General features: G+C 35.1%; 1 protein-coding gene across 1 annotated transcript in view; it reads right to left on the bottom strand.

The window, feature by feature from the left end:
* Nucleotides 1-17,814, bottom strand: part of ZFHX4 (zinc finger homeobox 4) — a 187,068-nt gene that overhangs the window by 142,525 nt on the left and 26,729 nt on the right. The window contains 1 exon segment of the mRNA XM_021665919.2: nt 17,737-17,814. This exon segment is cut by the window's right edge and continues 425 nt beyond it. Coding sequence (XP_021521594.2) covers nt 17,737-17,814 — 78 coding nt within the window.

Below are 17,814 nucleotides of genomic sequence, written 5' to 3'. Positions count from 1 at the left end.
GTAATGATCAGTAAGCAATCAAACCTATCGAAGTATTGGCAAAGTCTTGAAATAATTGGTTTGATTTTTTAAAAACCAAATAACTCCCTATTTCATTAATCTAAGTTTTTCACTCTGTGGGGAAGGGTCTTGATTTGTTTATGTCTTTTGTGAAACATAAGCTATATTGCCAATGGAACTCAGATATAGTTTGGCACGAGCATTTTATTGTAGATTCATATTTTAAAACATAGCTCTTGTGGCCAGCACAGAACTGATAGACTATTTCAAGTTGATCTGCAGAAGTGGTAGTTCTTTAGGAAATGGACAAAGATTAAATCTTTAACTTATAAGTAAATACAATAACTTTTCCAGAGTAAAGTACTATGACAATGTACATCATGTTTATCACGATATTGGGTACCATACTTATTTGCTTGTTTTTAGCACTGGTTGTCAAGGTAGCTGCCAATGCATCTGTATTGGATATTATATTTGGGAGAAAAGTGTGGGTTATCATTTAAAGAAAATTGTCCAATTATAGAACATACAATACAGAGTTCCCTTTCATACACAGGATAAAGAGCTATGCATACAATATATACACATATCAATATCTACATATACACACCCCCATATGCCTGTATGCACACATTTATATCCATATCCAAAGAGACAGAGAAAATATATGCTGCTATGAAGTGAAATTCCCAAAACAAACCTCAGAATCTGCCTTCCTAGAATAGCAAGAAAATGAAAAACTGAAGAATCATTGCAGTGAGTTACAAATGAGCATGTAACCCAGTGGGCCTGTGAAAGTTGGCTCTCCCGAGACCTATAAGATTCCTGTTCAGAAAATAGACTATGTATCTGCTGCCTGGGGATATCTCCATGTACAAAGGAAGTGTATTTCTGCAAGCATGATTAGGCAAAGCATGATTCCAAAAATTTACCAAAAAGGTATTCTTACAAAATTCTGTCCAGAGGCCTTGGGATTTTCAAACCAACTTCTGGACTCAGAATATGGTTTCTTGGCCCCACAGTTCACTAAAGTGCCAGACCTTCAGTAAAAGAATGGCTCTTTTGTACAGAAAGGGTTTCTGTGAAAAGGCTTGCCATTTTTCCTACTGCAATGAGATTTTTGTATATCAAAACATGCCAGACTCTTATCCTAAGAGGCAAAACAATGTGAAAGACAGAAGGTGATGCCATCAATGACTTACTTGGAAAGAGTATGCAGCAACGGCAGACCCTAGAAAAATCCTAGCCTGTCATAGGAGAGGATTCACAGAGAAGAGCAGTTTCTCTCTTCTGAAGATGAGAGAAACAGATGCCGATGGAGCTAAGGTTAGTATAATCATCATGTTCACCATCTTCTCTTGGAGCCTTTAGATCTACAAGCAACCTTCAAAGTTTTCTAGTCCAGTGATCCCTCAATTTGACTGATTATCACTATCATGACCTTGGAATCAGGATGTTCTAAAAGTTACAACAGGTTAATCTCCTTCAACCTTCGCTATTATATTCTGTACAGATTTGTCAACTGGATATACAGCCATTTCTAGAACGCCTTTTCACATAATCATTGCATGACTCCAGAACATTTGAAAAGTTCTTCCTTTCTGATAAAAACCTTAGTGGTTAATGTTTTTTGGATTTTGTTTTCTATACTTGACAGCCAGTATTGAGAAAAGTCCATTCATTTCAGCCTGGCCAGCCTTTCTAACTGCTTCCATACATGGTTCCATTCAAACTATTCACTTACCCCCAAGACTAGAGGAAGAGTTCCATGTATACAAATCACAAGGTACTGATGACACAAATGTCCCAAATCAAAAGTACTAATCATGTTATCTATTTACAGTAAGTAACCATTTCCTTGTTTAATAAGTGATTATATGTTTAATGCTTTGCTGTCTCTTCCACTAAACCACAAACTCCACCAGAGCAAAGCCTACATCCATCTTGCTTGACACCATATCCTTATTTCCTAGTATAGAGCCTGAGAAAGTGGGCTCTCAATGAATGAAAACATAAAATGAGTAATCAAATAACAAAAAAAAACAAGAGAATTAAGAGATATTCAGTTATTTCTCTATATATAATTTTTACTCTGCTTCCTGTTTATAAGAAAAACAAACGTATTTTCATGGATTAAACAAAACAATGAAAAATGAGCAATCTGACCTATGTAACTACATCAGTAATTTAAGATGAGATATGTGTTCAAGCTCAGCATAAATTCAGCTCTGAGAACCACAGAAGTGATTAAGTTTGGACTAGATAGCAAAGAGCATTCAGTTACTGCTAATCTTCTAATTCTAATGGTAACTCAAAACCCATTTTACAGATGAAAAAATTGTTTTATAATCCCAAAGGCAAAAGGAAAGTAATGCCAGATACAGAAACTTTACACATTCATTTTTCAGCTTTGAGCGTCACTTACTACTGCTCATTTGCAAATTCACACTTGGCTGACTTGAAAACTGGTATTTAAAAGTGCAATACACAGTTCCTTTTCTGTGGGCAAACGTCTAAGAAAGAATGTATATTGAAGTTAAAGCATAAAAGGATACACAAATAGTTATTTTCTGTGAGCTATATTCACCCTGTTTCAAGTAGATGAGCATGGCTACATTCCTCTTCAAAGCAAATTTCAATTGAAGGCCAATTGGGGAGATAAAGTTAAGAATGGCTTTTCAGGAATGACAAGCCCTAGATATAATAGTGTAACCAAGTACACTTACAGAAATTTAAAAATAAAGTGCCTTACCAATAATAAAAAAGCAGAAGATATCTCCAAGTACAAAACGCAGCACAGATAGAGTGGATATACTGACAAGACATGAGTAATATTTTCCACACATAAGAAAAGCTTTCATGTCAGAATACTTTTTTCAAAGCTGTTTTTGTTCCTCAGTTAAAATCTACAGAACTCAGTGGAGTGTTTTTTTCTCCATTTACTAATATATTAACTAAGGTATAGAAATGCTTGCAAAAAAAAAAAACAACAATATATAAAGAGTGAGAAAGTCAGTTGGACATCTTAAGACAGAAAATGCCTAACCTTCTTTTAAACTTCTTTTGAGTTACAGAGAGAGATAGGCAGGTATTTGTGCATATTTTTCATTCTCTTTCTCTGAAACATTCCCCTATACCCTCCCACCATGTTCTATCTCCAGTATATTAATAATGGGAGGATATCAAAAATTGATATCCATCTCATTAAAGCTTATTAAGCTCATCAAGTGTTCATAGACATAAATACTGAGCTAGGTAGTCAATCTTTCAGTTTTACTGTGTTTCAGACTCAAGAAAGCTGATGCAGAGAATCTTTTAGCATATGATATAGTAGAGGAGCTTATCATGTTTTCTTGCATAATTTTCCTTTAACTCATTTTAATGGTAAAACAGAAAGAAGAAATTATGCAATGATAATGCTCTGACAATAGGAATATTGGCAGCCCTTGCCTGATCTCATCATAACCATGTCAGTGATCCACATGAAGATCTCCAGAAACTGAAAACTTCAGGAAACATTAGTAACTGTTTGAAACAACTAGAATTGGGCCTGAAATAGCTATAGACAAAATAGTAAGACTTTCTAACATTGATTATTACACCAGATATGAGAAAGAGGCCTATTCATACTTTTATACCCATACAAAGAAAAAAATATCCTATCAGTTAGCTTTAATAAAAGTACCAAGCAATATTTCAGTTCATCCATACACTTACTACTATGAAAACATAAAAATCATACATACAGTCACGAACATCACATAGGTGGAGAGGTGGGGGCAAGAAAGAGAGGAAACCTTAATTGTACTGTTACTGTACATTATTTATCAACATTGTGACAACATCTTTACTGGTATGGAAACAGAGTCACTGTTTGTCAATGTTCTACAAAGCAGAAATCTATTTTTCCCCCAAATACCACAAGAAATCTAAATATTAATTCTCTAAATGATACACAGGATTAAATATGACTAAAGTGTGTTATATAAAGCACTAAAAATGTCCTTACAAATTTCTGGAATTCAGAAAGTCTGTGAACAGGGACAACTCATAAAAAAATAAATAAAGCACAGAGAAAAAATGTAAGGTATTTGTTTCTTAAAACTGGTGAGCTTCTTGAGGACAGGAAGAAGTTCACCAGTTTTTCCCTTTGTGTCTGTCTCATTTGCCTTGGTGCCCAGAACAGAGCATTTTTAATCAATGAGGGTAAATAAGCCTCTCTGTATTATTGGAACATCAAACAAAATATACTTCAGTAGATTTAAGCTATAATAAATGTACCAATTTTTCATTCCTACAAATACGGCAAATTCAGTCTGTAGATATTTTTCAAAGAACCATAGTATGAATCAAATAAATGATTCACAGTCAGACTTTAAGAACTAAAGCCTACATATTGTTACGAGTGATTTTTCTAATTTGTCAGCCCTCACTTCTTCTCCCTCAAAGACTGTAAATCTCTACTCTTCTCATCACTCATTCTTTTCTTCCTGCCTCAGAGGGTGCATGTCCTCCTCAAAGATCAACTATTACAGTTGCACCTGTATTCCCATCTGCTTCTGCCACAAACAGGGCCTTTCCTTCCAGGTATCCCTGCACAAGGCGGCATCTTCACTGTAATAAATCGTCCTATTTAACAACGTGGGTGCTGGAACCAGACTGTCTGAGTTCAAGCCCTGACTCCTTATCACTGTTACTACTAGCTACGTGGTGACCTAATATACATTAAGATTTCATTGCCTCAGTTTCCTCATCTTCAAAAGTGGGCATAACAACAGTACCCAATCTAATAGGGTTGCTGTGAGAATTAAATGAGTTGATATATTTAAAGAACTTGGGATATTATCTTAACATCAACTAAGTGCTCAATATATGCTAGTATCAATTTTCTTACTGAGCTAGTCACCCAGAGAAGAGCAGAAGATGGATGAGAGACATTGAGAGAATGATACAAATTGGAAGTATTCTTTAAAGGAAAGGGGAGACGGAACAAACCAGGCAAAAATTAACAACAGACTGCTGTAATGAGAATCCAGTTAATACTACTGACTGTCAATCCAGCTGTTTCACTGGTAGGTATACACCCAGAGAAAAGAAAGCATATGTCTGATTAGGATAGTATTCCTCAAAAAATACAGATTTGGTTTAGTCTTTGAGTATAGCTTCTTGTTTTGGGGGTGCAGGGATTATTTTATTTGGGTTGGGGTAAGTTTTGTGAGTTTTATAAGTGCATGCAAGTGTAAGTATCTATTGATTATTAATTATGTCCTACAAGCATGAATTAAATAACACCTTGTGGTTAGGATGTTGGCCAAGACATTCAATTTAGGTGCGATCATAGCAAGGAGTTTAGGAAAGTCAACGAAACCTTGTATATGAATATTCACAGCCTCACTTTCCATAATAGACAACAAGTGGAAACGACCCTAATGTCCAACAGTTGAAGGGGAATAAATAAAATGTACTATGCCTATGCAATGGACGAAGTGCTATACATGCTGTTGCACAGATGAACCTTAAAAACATTATGCGAAGTGAAAGAAGCTAGTCACAAAGGACTCCATATACTGTCATTCCATCTATATGAAATGTCCAGAACAGGCAAATCTATAGAGGCAGAAAGCAATTAGTGATTGCCTAGGACCGGGGGAGGGAGGATTGCGGATAAGGATGGGAAGCTAAAATGGTACAGGATTTCTTCTGGGGATGTTGAAAATCTTCTGAAATCAGTTGTGGTGATGGCTGCTTAATTCTGTAAAAATCATTAAAATTATTGAATTGTATCCTTTAAATGGATTAGTTGAATGGTATATGAATTATATCTCAATAGAGTTGTTGCAAGCAAAAAAATGAAGAAGCAAAGCAGAAGACAATGGTCTCACGATCCATTGCACTGTCAACATGGTAGATTTTGTAGCATATCACTTTAGTCCTTTCCCTTTCTAATACAGAACTGCTTTCTTAAATCTTCTAGTCACATTTTCCTATATAACTGCATACTTCAATATTGAGGTTGCTGTCTTATTTCATCATTTTCCCACTATGGACATCTCATCTCAAGTTGGTCAGTTTAAGAAGATACTTGTTTGAGTTACCTAATACCCTGAATTTCAAGGATGTCTCTAAGTCTAAGAATCTTGTGGTATCTATTATGTCTTTAAGACCAAATAAAAGAACAGAGTGTTAATTAGGTAGACAGTAATTTCAGAAAAACTTTAATTTTAAAAAAAATTTTAAAAAAATACTTAGTGCTAAAGCCTTTGTGAAAGAATACCTACTCCAAGGTTGGGAGCAGGACCTGCCTTTTGTAGGACAAAAAAGGCTTACTGTGCTCTCACAATTAGCAAGGCCATTTGCTTTTTGGAGAAACTATCACTTTTAGCAAATCATATCCTGTTCCTTGATCCTTTGATTAGTCATGTGTACAAAGAGAACTGATTTCAGTGCTTGTTGACGAGTCTTGCACAACATCATCAAAGGTTTATTATCTCTAGGAACTGAGAATACTTACAGTGTGCAGGAATAGATTTCTGTGATCTACTTTAAAACAAAATAATGATTAACCATAATCTTCATCAATATTAATACATTTTTATATATTCTATTCTCATTCTTCTCTCTCTCCCCACACCTCTCTCTCTCTCTCTCTCTCTCTCACACACACACACACACACACACACACACGCAGTTAATTCTAAAAATGTTTGGATGAAGAAAAGATAATAGGTCTCCTTGGATATGTATGGAAAATATCATTGAGGTACTGGCATTTGGCCTTTTAAATCACTTAACACAGGAGATCTGAACAGATCCATGTTCTACACTCACTGAAAGAACTAAATTGTTCAGTTTTTGGAAAAGTGTGTGTGATCAATTTCAATGCACTTCTGTATCAATCATTTGCCAACAAACTAGCAAGCTGCTGTAATGAAAGGGGTAGTCATAATTCTATGGGAAGGAATAAAGTGACCTGGTACATGCAACAGGAACTTACAGCTAAACATTATATCAGACATTTAAAACAGAAATATGGAGAAAACTGAGCAATAAGATAATCAGGAAGAGATTTTCTTGTTTTGTGACTTAAAAATAGTACCTCTATCTTTATGTTAAGAATTAATGCTCTGAAAATTGAACAGCTCTTCAAAAATCTCATCTTAGTTTTTCTAATAATTACAGAATTAAGAGAGCCAAGACTATTTTTTTCTGAAACAAAGTTATTTGTAAATTGCCCTTGCATCTATTTTTAAGGAATTCAGTTATGAAGCTGGGGAGTAACTTCTCAGGAAATACTCATCATGGAAATATTTGGTACTTCTATTCCATCCAAATGTGTGGGTTTTTTAAATTACCTAATTTTCTAATAAAAATAATAAATCAAAAAATAATAAACCAGAATTTGCATTTAGACAAATTACTTCTCAAAAGATATCACAGGGCTTCTGTTAAAAGAATAGTGATCCTCGGACTCACATAGTAAACAAGAGAAAGTTTTCTCCCTTTATTGTGTGATGTAAATTCACACAATAAAATAAATTCTAAAAGGCAAATTCTGCCTTTATATAATTCCCATTTTAGCATGTTAATCTTTTTCAAAAAAACACTATTTGGCTTAAAAAGTGGGAATGATTTTCCTCCTTTTCCATCGCTGGTACCACCTACTCTGTTACTCACTAGTAAGTGCTGAATATATGTTGAGTTGAAAGGAGATGTCTTGTAAATTGACTCTCTTTCAGAGGTGTCGGCAATTAGACTTGCTACCTGATTTTCTGCAATTGAGCAATGAATGATTTTAGGCCCTAAGGATATACGCTAGTGTTATTCTCAGGCCTGCCAAACGAATAGTTAGAGATATTTTAAGTTAAAATACTGCATATTACAGTTATCAAAATATCCTTACAAGCTGGATGCAGTGGCTCATGCCTGTACTCTCAGCACTTTGGGAGACTGAGGGGGGCGGATCGCTTGAGCCCAGGAGTTAGAGACCAGCCTAGGCAACGTGGCGAAACCTCGTTTCTACAAAGAATACAAAAATTAGCCCAGGGTGGTGGCATCTGCCTGTGATCTTAGCTACTTGGGAGTCTTGAGGAGGTCAAGGTTGCAGTGAGCAGTGATTACGCCATTGCACTCCAGCCTGTGCGACAGAGCAAGACCCTATCTAAAAAAAAAAACAAAGAAAAGAAAAAATTTCTTAAATATATGCTTTACACACACCAGCCATAAATATTGGGAGTTTCCATACTGTTAACAATTATGCTATGCCAAGCTACGACTATTGTTACTTTGCAGTAAAAGAACATTTCCTTAATAGATGAGGTCAACTGCAGCAATGTCAGTGACTGACAGTTTTCTGCAGGATCAGGTAGCCACATTCAGGGAGGCAAGATTTCTCTAAACATCTCTAACTCCAGTTAACATAAGTAGTTCTACCAAGACTTTGGGCTTTACATTGAAATCACTAGCAAATTTTGAAAAGGAGAGGAAAGGAGTGCATTAGCAACATACGATGGCGAAAAAAATCCCACGAGTCTTGTAACTAAATGGATCAAAGTAACATGTAAAAGTAAGATAATAATAATAATAATAATTAAAAACAAGATGATTTTTTTAAATTCTAAGAAGTAGTAAGTGAACACAGCTTCATCCAGTAGTAGTAAGGATACCAGGAGAAGGAGAAAGAGACTCAGGCTCTAAGCAGTATGTGGATTGTGCTTTAGTTGTTCTGGCCTAGTAAGTTAAATGCTTAGGGAGGCACATTCCCTATTTCAGGTCAGCAGGGTACCATTTAGTACATTACTGCTGAGGTACCCTGGTGACCTGAATGAATTAATACAGCTTCCAAAGGTGCTTAACTTGCAAGCACTGAGAGCTTAGGCACTAGAAGTGATAAATATTCTATCAGTCCTTTCTGTTTAATATACCAAACATCCAAACACGCCAGTAAAAGGAAGACTTTTAAAGTGAAAAATCTCTGTCATCCCAGGACATACAGCAGCTAACAGTTTTAACCAACAGTTTCTCCTTCTTGTTCATAGGTGACCCAGTGGGTTTAAGTTCATAATCTCGGTAGATTCATGTGCACAAACCCACCAGTCAGCTCTTATTGCATCTGCAATACCTTTAAGAAAACCTGCTGGCTTGAAGAAGAGAAAGGGGGCTACAAAATGATTAAGCCCTAGACAAAATTATGAATTTTGCTTTTGAGGCCCCTAGCTTTTCTCTTCCTTTCCCATAACCTGCTCTTCCTATCCTCAAATGTGGAAGTTTTCTTAATTAAAAAAATCTTTATTAATGTGGGATAGGGGCAGGAGCTGAAAAGAGGCCAAGGTTAGAATTCCAGCTCAGCATCTTACTGTCTATAAGGATTCGAACAAAACATTTTTTTCTGACTCTGTTTTCTCGTATGTCAGAATGTAATAATAGTATATAGCTTTTTGGAAAAGTATGTGAAGTAATGTACATAAAGAATTTAACTTATATGATTGTTGTCAGTATATGTTTTCTCCAAAAGGCAATGCCATTGTAAAAGGCAATCAATAAATAAGTCAATTATCAGTATGGTTTCACTGTTGACAGATTATCTGGCATCAGGAGGGATTTTTTTTTTGTAAAATTATTCTGAATACCCCCAAAATTATATATAGATATAGACAGTAAATTGCCATCTCTATCTATAAATGAGGCTCTTCTTGCAACAGGACATGTAATCACACACTACAACTCATTATTTTAAAGCCCTAAAAGCTTTCCTTCCAACTGGAGTTAATTGATACAGTTGCATTTATCAATAGATTATTTCTTCCCACACTTAGTCCTGTATTTCAATCATTTTATTAACAGATATCAAGGAATATCAAGGAACAAATAATTCTTCAACCATAACCTTCTTCTGCACTACTCCTTAAAAATTGCTTGATGGACAAATATAGTCCGACCACTAACTCCTTAAGCAACAAGAGAGAGAAATGTATATTTTATGCTAGTACTTCCAGTCAAATAAAGTCTATAGGAAATTCTGCATCAAAAGAATATGGTCTCCATTCACTTTTATATTTACATACGCACATTTAATACATGTAAGTTCAAGATTACAAAATTTCCTTAAAGATAAGGAAAATGAAATATTAATAAAATGAGATAAAACCAAGTGAAATAAAATGTGGTCATAACAACTGTTATTATCTCTGATAACACTCTAACTGGTCATTACAATAATGTATCTTTAAGCAGAGTGCTCATTGACCTTATTGTACACTGAATTTACAGAGGTTTTCCAAGAGTCATACTACATTTGCATTCTGGTTATTTAATGGGGTGGATCGTAGTTGTAATTAGACACATTTTGCATTCTTTTTTCTTTTTTTGAGACCAACTCATGCTCTGTCGCCCAGGCTGGAGTGCAATGGAGGGATCTCGGCTCACTGCAATCTCCGACTACTGGGTTCAAGTGATTCTTCTGCCTCAGCCTCCTGAGTAGCTGGGACTACAGGCACATATCACCATGCCCAGTTAATTTTTGTATTTTTAGTAGAGACAGGGTTTCACCATGCTGGCCAGGCTGATCTCAAGCTCCTGACTTCGTGATCCACCCGCCTCTGCCTCTCAAAGTGCTGGGATTGCAGGTGTGAGCAACCGCGCCTGACCTGCATTCTTCATTATGTGGTTTTCTTTATCATATTCTAGGCGATGCATTAGTAGAATCATCCTCATGTTTGAAAACTATGTATACGTCTGAACTAGTAGAAAAGCTCTATTATGCCCTCAAGTTCCCACCAAAATCCTTGTCTAAAACTGATCAATAAAGTCTTGCTATGCAATAGGGCAATAATAGTAAGCCAAGACATAGAAGTGACATTATACTACATATACTGATGACTCAAAAGACCACTCACATACAGCCCTTTGACTAACCATTGCTGAAAAAAGCATGGAAACCTTTGATGACTAGATTCATAGATTTAACTCTGAACAACTTTAATGTCCCCGACATCTAATCACCAAATCTAACCCATAATATTGGTGAGCAGAATGAGTTAGGAAGTGTCACCTTAGAAAACTCCCATCTCTGAGCAGCACTTAGAAAGATGCCTTATATTCCATCACGTTAATGGGACACAACCACTGTACCAGACACTTCAAAACTGTGCACATAGTACGTGTTCAATAAGTGCTTCTATATTTACCAGAAGTAAAAACTGGGATACTGTTTGTGTATTCTACAGACAGAATGGTGGCGCTTGTGCCTGTTACACCAATCTCCATCCTCCTAGGTTATGGAATCTGTGAAGGTGTTTCCTCATGGTTATTGGTGGCTGTGTCTCCATGCCTGTCCTTCACTTTTTGAACAAATCAAACCCTCCTATATGCTCTCTTGGAATACACTATACATTATATATATATATATGCACACACACACACACACATAATATATATACACACAATATATATATATTGATAACAAATCATACCCTCCTATACGCTCTCTTGGAATACACTATACATAATATATATATATATACACACACACACACACACACACACATAATATATATATACACACAATAATAATTTGGGGGGCAGGAAGAAAACACCTTTTAAGTCTTGAATTATCTGAATAATGAACAAATCCCCACATCTAACTGAACTCGGCCTGAGCAGAGCTTCAGACTCAAGGCAAACTTGGTAAAACATTTCCAGCAGAGCTCAGGGAGGCCAGATGTTCTGGAAGCAGAACTACGGTCATTATACATATGCCAGCTCCTCCTCACTCCACCCAGGGCCAAGACCCTTTCAGCAGTGTGAGGCCTGGTTAACATATGACTTTGACTGCATTATGGCATGGCATAGCAGCACCCACTTGAACATTTCAGCAATTTTCAACAAGCTCCAATGACAAGGACTATTATATTTAAGCCACAGAAACACATGGGGAGAGCACATTAATTATGAGAGAACACCTTTGTCTGCATTACCTAAATGACCTCAGGGTGGGTGACAAATGAGCAATTTAACACTTTTGATTAAATCATCCCTGCACTTCACATAAAATAGAATGAACACAAGTTACACAAAATAATGTAATGTGAATCATACAGTGTGAGTTGACATAACTACGAGTGACAAATTGTTGACTCTGTTTCTGAAGTGTGGTCTGTTGTGGTGGTGGTGGTGTGTGTGTGTTTGTGTGTGTCTTCAGGAGTAAATGAAGAAAGCTCTTGAAGGGCACTGCCCTACCTTAACCCAATCCTGACATAATCACTCCACTCCACACAAACATTAGAGATTCCTCCAGATTAGGTAGTTCCTTTTTAAAAAATGCATGCTGAAGAAGACTTCTAAGTCAATTACACCTTTGAATGCACGACTCTGCTTTTATACAAAGGCTTCATTCCCCTTAATTAAAGGAATGCTAGTTTTCTGTGGGGAATTAGATAGGTAATCTTGCAACATGGAATGTTTCCATGAAGAAAAGAGAAGACCTAGGTGGGGTAAAATAGTAAGGATTTCAAGAAAATAGAAAGGAGCATAACGATATATGCCTGATATGTAGGGAGACAGTGGCATTGGTGAAGAAAAGACATACAGAAAATAGAGTAGGAAGGTTCCAATGACACATTTTGCTTTCTTTAAATTTTGTCTGGGTTTGATAACAATTTCATGCAGTGAGAAATTCACACAGTGAGAAAGTCCGTATTTGTGCTGAAGTGGCCATTTTATAATACATAGCTGTGCTTCAGCAAAAGTCAAGCTTAAAAACAGAAGTAGACGTAGTTGATAGGGCTGGCCAATTAGATCTGATCTGAAAACACCAGTGATTTATTAGTTGCTATTAGCAAACCAACTCCTCTTTATTTAGTCTGTGTATTTATTAGTTATAAGTATTATGCAAGTATGTCTATTCTACTACAGAAACTGTTTTTTTCAATCTTTGCCCTATTTATATGAGAATACAATAGAATAATTTGAATTGTGATTAGTTTTTTTTAAAACAAATCCTGCAACTGGAATTAAATTTCACACTGCATTTCAACCTTGAAATGAACATAAATCTGAAACTAATACAAAAGTGCAAAAATTTTCGCATTCAGGTTAATGTTTAGCAACAGAGAAGAATAACTTTTGTTTATCTCTGAAAACAGCTTTCTTCATCTAAACAAATGACTAGAATAAGATTACAAAAAACTTGTTTTGGTTTCTTAGATACACACACATATTCCAATTTCTTTCCACACAATGACTTTTATGTAAATGTGTACCACACAATCTCCTGACCTCCTTTACCATCACACCAGGACAATGGCAGTTTGATAATTGAAATGGTACATATCTGGTATATTTGATTTTAAATTGCAAAGTTGGACTCAGGCCTACTGAAATGAAAATATCTGTGACTCTTTGTTAATTCCAAATTGATCGGGTTATTATTTTCTACTAGGAAAAAACAAAAAGTAGGTGAACCTTAGTTATTACATTTTTTTTTCCTTTACACGTACTTTTCCCAATATGCCTCTTTGCATTCTTCTCTGTGGGCTTCCCAACACCTTGATTTTTGTTCTTAACCAAGATTCTTTAATACACAACATGGATAATGAGAAAAACCCAAAAAACGCTCCATGGGGGAAACCTTACACTAAAAGTTACCTAGGTCTAAATCCCAAGTGTGTTCCTTTGCTCACCATGGAGACAGGCAATTTGGTCACTGCTTTCAGTCAATTTGAAATCCAAATATGAAAAAGGCATTATGGAATTCAGACAGACTACTCTGCTTCACTACTAGCAGATGCAGGAAGGGGGAAAAAAAGGTACTATAATTAAGGCTGTGACTTTGAACAAGCAAAGGTGTGAACACCTCACTTATAAATAAATATACTATTAAAAGAGTGGCCGAAGTACAGATGCAGCAAGAGTATTTATATGTCCTGCACTGAATGATGATTAGACTAATCAGCTGGCCACAAAAGTCTTGGTCATACTGAGCCAAGAACAAACTAAATTGTAAATCCAAAATATTGCTAGTTTCAGTTGTTCTTCCTCAATTTAAAAGTGTAGTCCTATGTGGTTTTCATTATATCTTTTTACTAGACTCTTCAGAAAAAGCTTGAGATCATTTAAGGGGTAGACAAAATTACAGTGCATTTTTTAAAAATAAAGACTGGGAGTAAAGGCATTTCTTTAACTTGTTCCTTAGTTTATTCATTAATCCATCACTCATTCTACATATATTTATTGAGAACCAATTATTTAATCAATTGACTAATATTTGTAAAGAATAGAAAGGCATGAAATTAGAAGAATATAATTAAATCTAATAAACAGGTTAGCTGAGAAACCACTGTTTTATACACACACACACACACACACATTCACCTTGCAAGATTGATTGTAGCTATCTATACATTTTGTATTTATTAATTTCACTTTAAATACACATTCAAACATTAAACGTAAAGATTATGGGCAATCTTCAGTTTCATTTTATTGTTTTATTTTCCTAGAGCAATTCTGTTTCATCATTAAAATTTCTGGAGGAAAAGTCAAAATTTAATAGTGCTTAGCAATTCAGAGAATCTCACTTGAAGAAACGAGTAAGATTTTCTTAACAGTAACAAGAGTGCTTTTAAAAAAATTCTAAGGAAAATAATGCTGCCAAAAAATGAATATAGCTTTGTTTGTTTTTGCAGTCATCATTAGCAATAGACATAAAGGTATTCTTTTTTTGAGTCCATATGGAAAGATCATCAACACATTCTGCTTCTGGGTTCTTTGCCAAAATACCATAACCCACAAGCCTTCTACCTTAAACATAAAAGGAAAGGTGTTGTTCTGGTCAAATAAAGAAATAATTTTTACTAGCATATGTCTAATGTTAAAGCTGCCTAAATCCTGCCAAATACATTAAAACGACATCTGTAAAACAGATTTTCATTAAATTGATCAGTTTCAAGTTAAGCAGCTAGGCAGATGATGCTTTTAAGCTAACCTTAACCTTTAACTTTTAACCTCCTTAACCTAGAATAAGGACACACTTTTAGGTAATGCTACTGCAGTTTAACAATGCAAGAGGTAAAGTGGCCTATTCAAATTGAAACGACACATCACCACATTTAGTGTTATGAATCAATATGTTGTCAATAACAAGACAAGCTGTTTTCTCGCAGCTCTGTATTTGTCTTATAACTGCTACTTGTCACTTCCCCTTAATGTTTAAATAATTCATGATGCAAAATGATGTAAATTAAACTCCTAATGAAAATGAATTTTATATAGGAGATTACTGTCTAGCCATTAACTCTGAAACTATTTTAAGTCTAATTATAATATTTTAGCCAACATTTTTTTCCAGGCTTAGGCCAATTTGTTAGGTTCTCATTTAAAAGCAATTAATGCTACTTATGAACCACTTTTATTTTGCCAACACAAGCCAACCAAGCTTGCTAATATCCTCATTACTGCACTTGAAAATCCTCTATGATTCACACAGTTTCAGAAATCAGTGTGGAAGTGGCATCCTCAACACAATGCTACTTGGAGTATTTTTCCAGTTACTACTAGAAATAATACATATTTCTTGAAAGATAATGCACAATAATAAAGTTCAGTTGTCTAATATCAAGTTTCAACAGCTCAAATATTGATCTCTTCAATCTTCTATTAATTCAAGGTAAGTTTGTTCAAAGTAAGTTTGTCTGCTGACCATATTTAAACACTATGCTGAACAAGGATACTTGGGTGTTTAAGAGACAAGCAACTAAAGAAGAGTACATTTTTATATGATTTATAAGATTTTTCAGGAAAGAGTACACCTTTTGGTTGTGAGATCTAAACCTCTCTCTCTGCTTTAAGGCCCTCTTTCTAATCATGCTTTTATCTTAATTGGTTGTTATAAATTCAAAGACAACATCCAACTCCCCATGAAAAGGAACTTCAAGAGTAACAGTAGCACCTAGCAAATTGCTCTGCAGAGAATGAGGTGGTCAATCCCTGCTTATGGAATGAATGGATAAACTTACACACACACACAAACACACACACCCCTATTAAAATAATCATCAATCAATATTAAATAATGTTTCCTGAAAAGATAAACAATAACACTCTACCTTCCTTTAGGTTTCCACAAAAGATTAAGAAATAGAAAATTTGTACATTTATATCTTCTATTCACAACATATTAATTTAAAGTGTTAGAGGAACTGCATGAATATAAATACAGTTCATGAATATTCTATATAGCTCCCAGGGTCTAAATCTATTATTTATACAAACTTAATGTTTGTTTTTCTCTCCTAGGTATTCTAAAAGTTTTAATAGGTCAGATATCAACAGAAAAGGTAGACAATTGAACTGTTGTCAACTGTTGCTGCAAAGCCTATGAATTATAATACAATTAATCCTTTATATTATATTTTCAATACTGTCAACTTAGAAGCTTTCCATCTCATATTAGGGCCTGCACTCCCTTCAAACTCTGTAACGTAACCCAAATCTAATGCTTTCATTATTGATCCACAGAGTGCCAATATCACAGGAACAGTGTTACAAATTCTCACACTGAGTCATTAGGATTTTATGCACAGTACATCTATCTAGAATTTGAACTTCAAGAAACAACCCAAACACATAGTACTAGACCAATCCAAATAAATAATTCCTGCACCTAATCTAAATAGACACGATCTGCTCTTTTTGTGTGTGGTCACAATTTAAAATAGTGTTGGAAAAGTCATAGGTATGATAATCACTGGTTGACTCCTGATAGTATAGTTATCACTGATTTCTAGTATAAATCAATAGATAACACTTGCAAAATGGATTTTGTAATCATATTTAGAGCTTGTTACAATGACTAATGGTTTGCAGTGTTTTCTGAATTTTAATATCCTCTAGACAAAAAGAAGTTTTTAATAAGTTACCAAGTTATTCATCATCATAATAAATGTGTTATATTTGTACTTGAACCAAGACAATCAAGACAATCCAGTGAACAGACTGCAGAAAATAAATTAATCAGTAATTAGGGTTTAGAAAAAGTCAAGGCAAGTTCTGTAATAAATGGTGTTCATCACTTGCATGTATTCATTATATCTGCATAGTTTTCCGAGGAAAGATAAAAGTATATTTGCCATTGTATAAGCATATTTATCTATACCACACCCATTTGGGGGGAAGTAATAATAGGTGGGAAAAGAGTTATGCAAAATAACAACAGAGTTTACTTTTAGAGACTTCTAAGGATGCTAAGGGAGATTGTGTTTACTCAGTGCTACTGAGCACACACAGGAAAACAAAGAAGCAAATATCATGTTTGGAGCGTCCTCGTTTGTCACCAAATGAAAGATTATGCATCCACAAGGTTGGGCACTGATTTTGTCTTCTGCTCCCTGTAACAATTTACATTTAGCCAAGAGTGCTGCTAGGTTAAAAAAAAAATCAATAGCTTTAAAAAGTATTATTTTATATGTAATACCATCCCAAAAATTCTTTTAAGGAAGCCAGTGAAGAAATCAATGCCATTGAGACAGGTGTAAATGGGATATAGGGTAAAACTTTATAAATAAAATCTCCAATTCCATATGCTTCAATATGTTTTTAGTAATGTTAATTAGAAACTGTGTGCCTTGTCCTTTGTTTTTTTTTTTTCCTCTTTTTCTTAATTTGGAGACTTGTGCTCCAAGCTCTGAAACAGTTAATTCCCTTTTCTACTCTGTGCCAACGGAAATGGATGTCACTGCTTACCTTGTAGAGCTTCAGGGCCGCCTCGTGCCTGTGATTGGTGGTATGCAAGCGTAATTTATCCACACTGTTGGTGTAATA

This window comes from Aotus nancymaae, unplaced genomic scaffold, assembly GCF_030222135.1.
Source record: "Aotus nancymaae isolate 86718 unplaced genomic scaffold, 86718_ANA_hifiasm-v0.15.2.pri h1tg000036l, whole genome shotgun sequence".
Taxonomy (NCBI): Eukaryota; Metazoa; Chordata; class Mammalia; order Primates; family Aotidae; genus Aotus; species Aotus nancymaae.
Note: the sequence above shows the minus strand (reverse complement) of the source record. Positions and strands in the feature narration are given on the sequence as shown.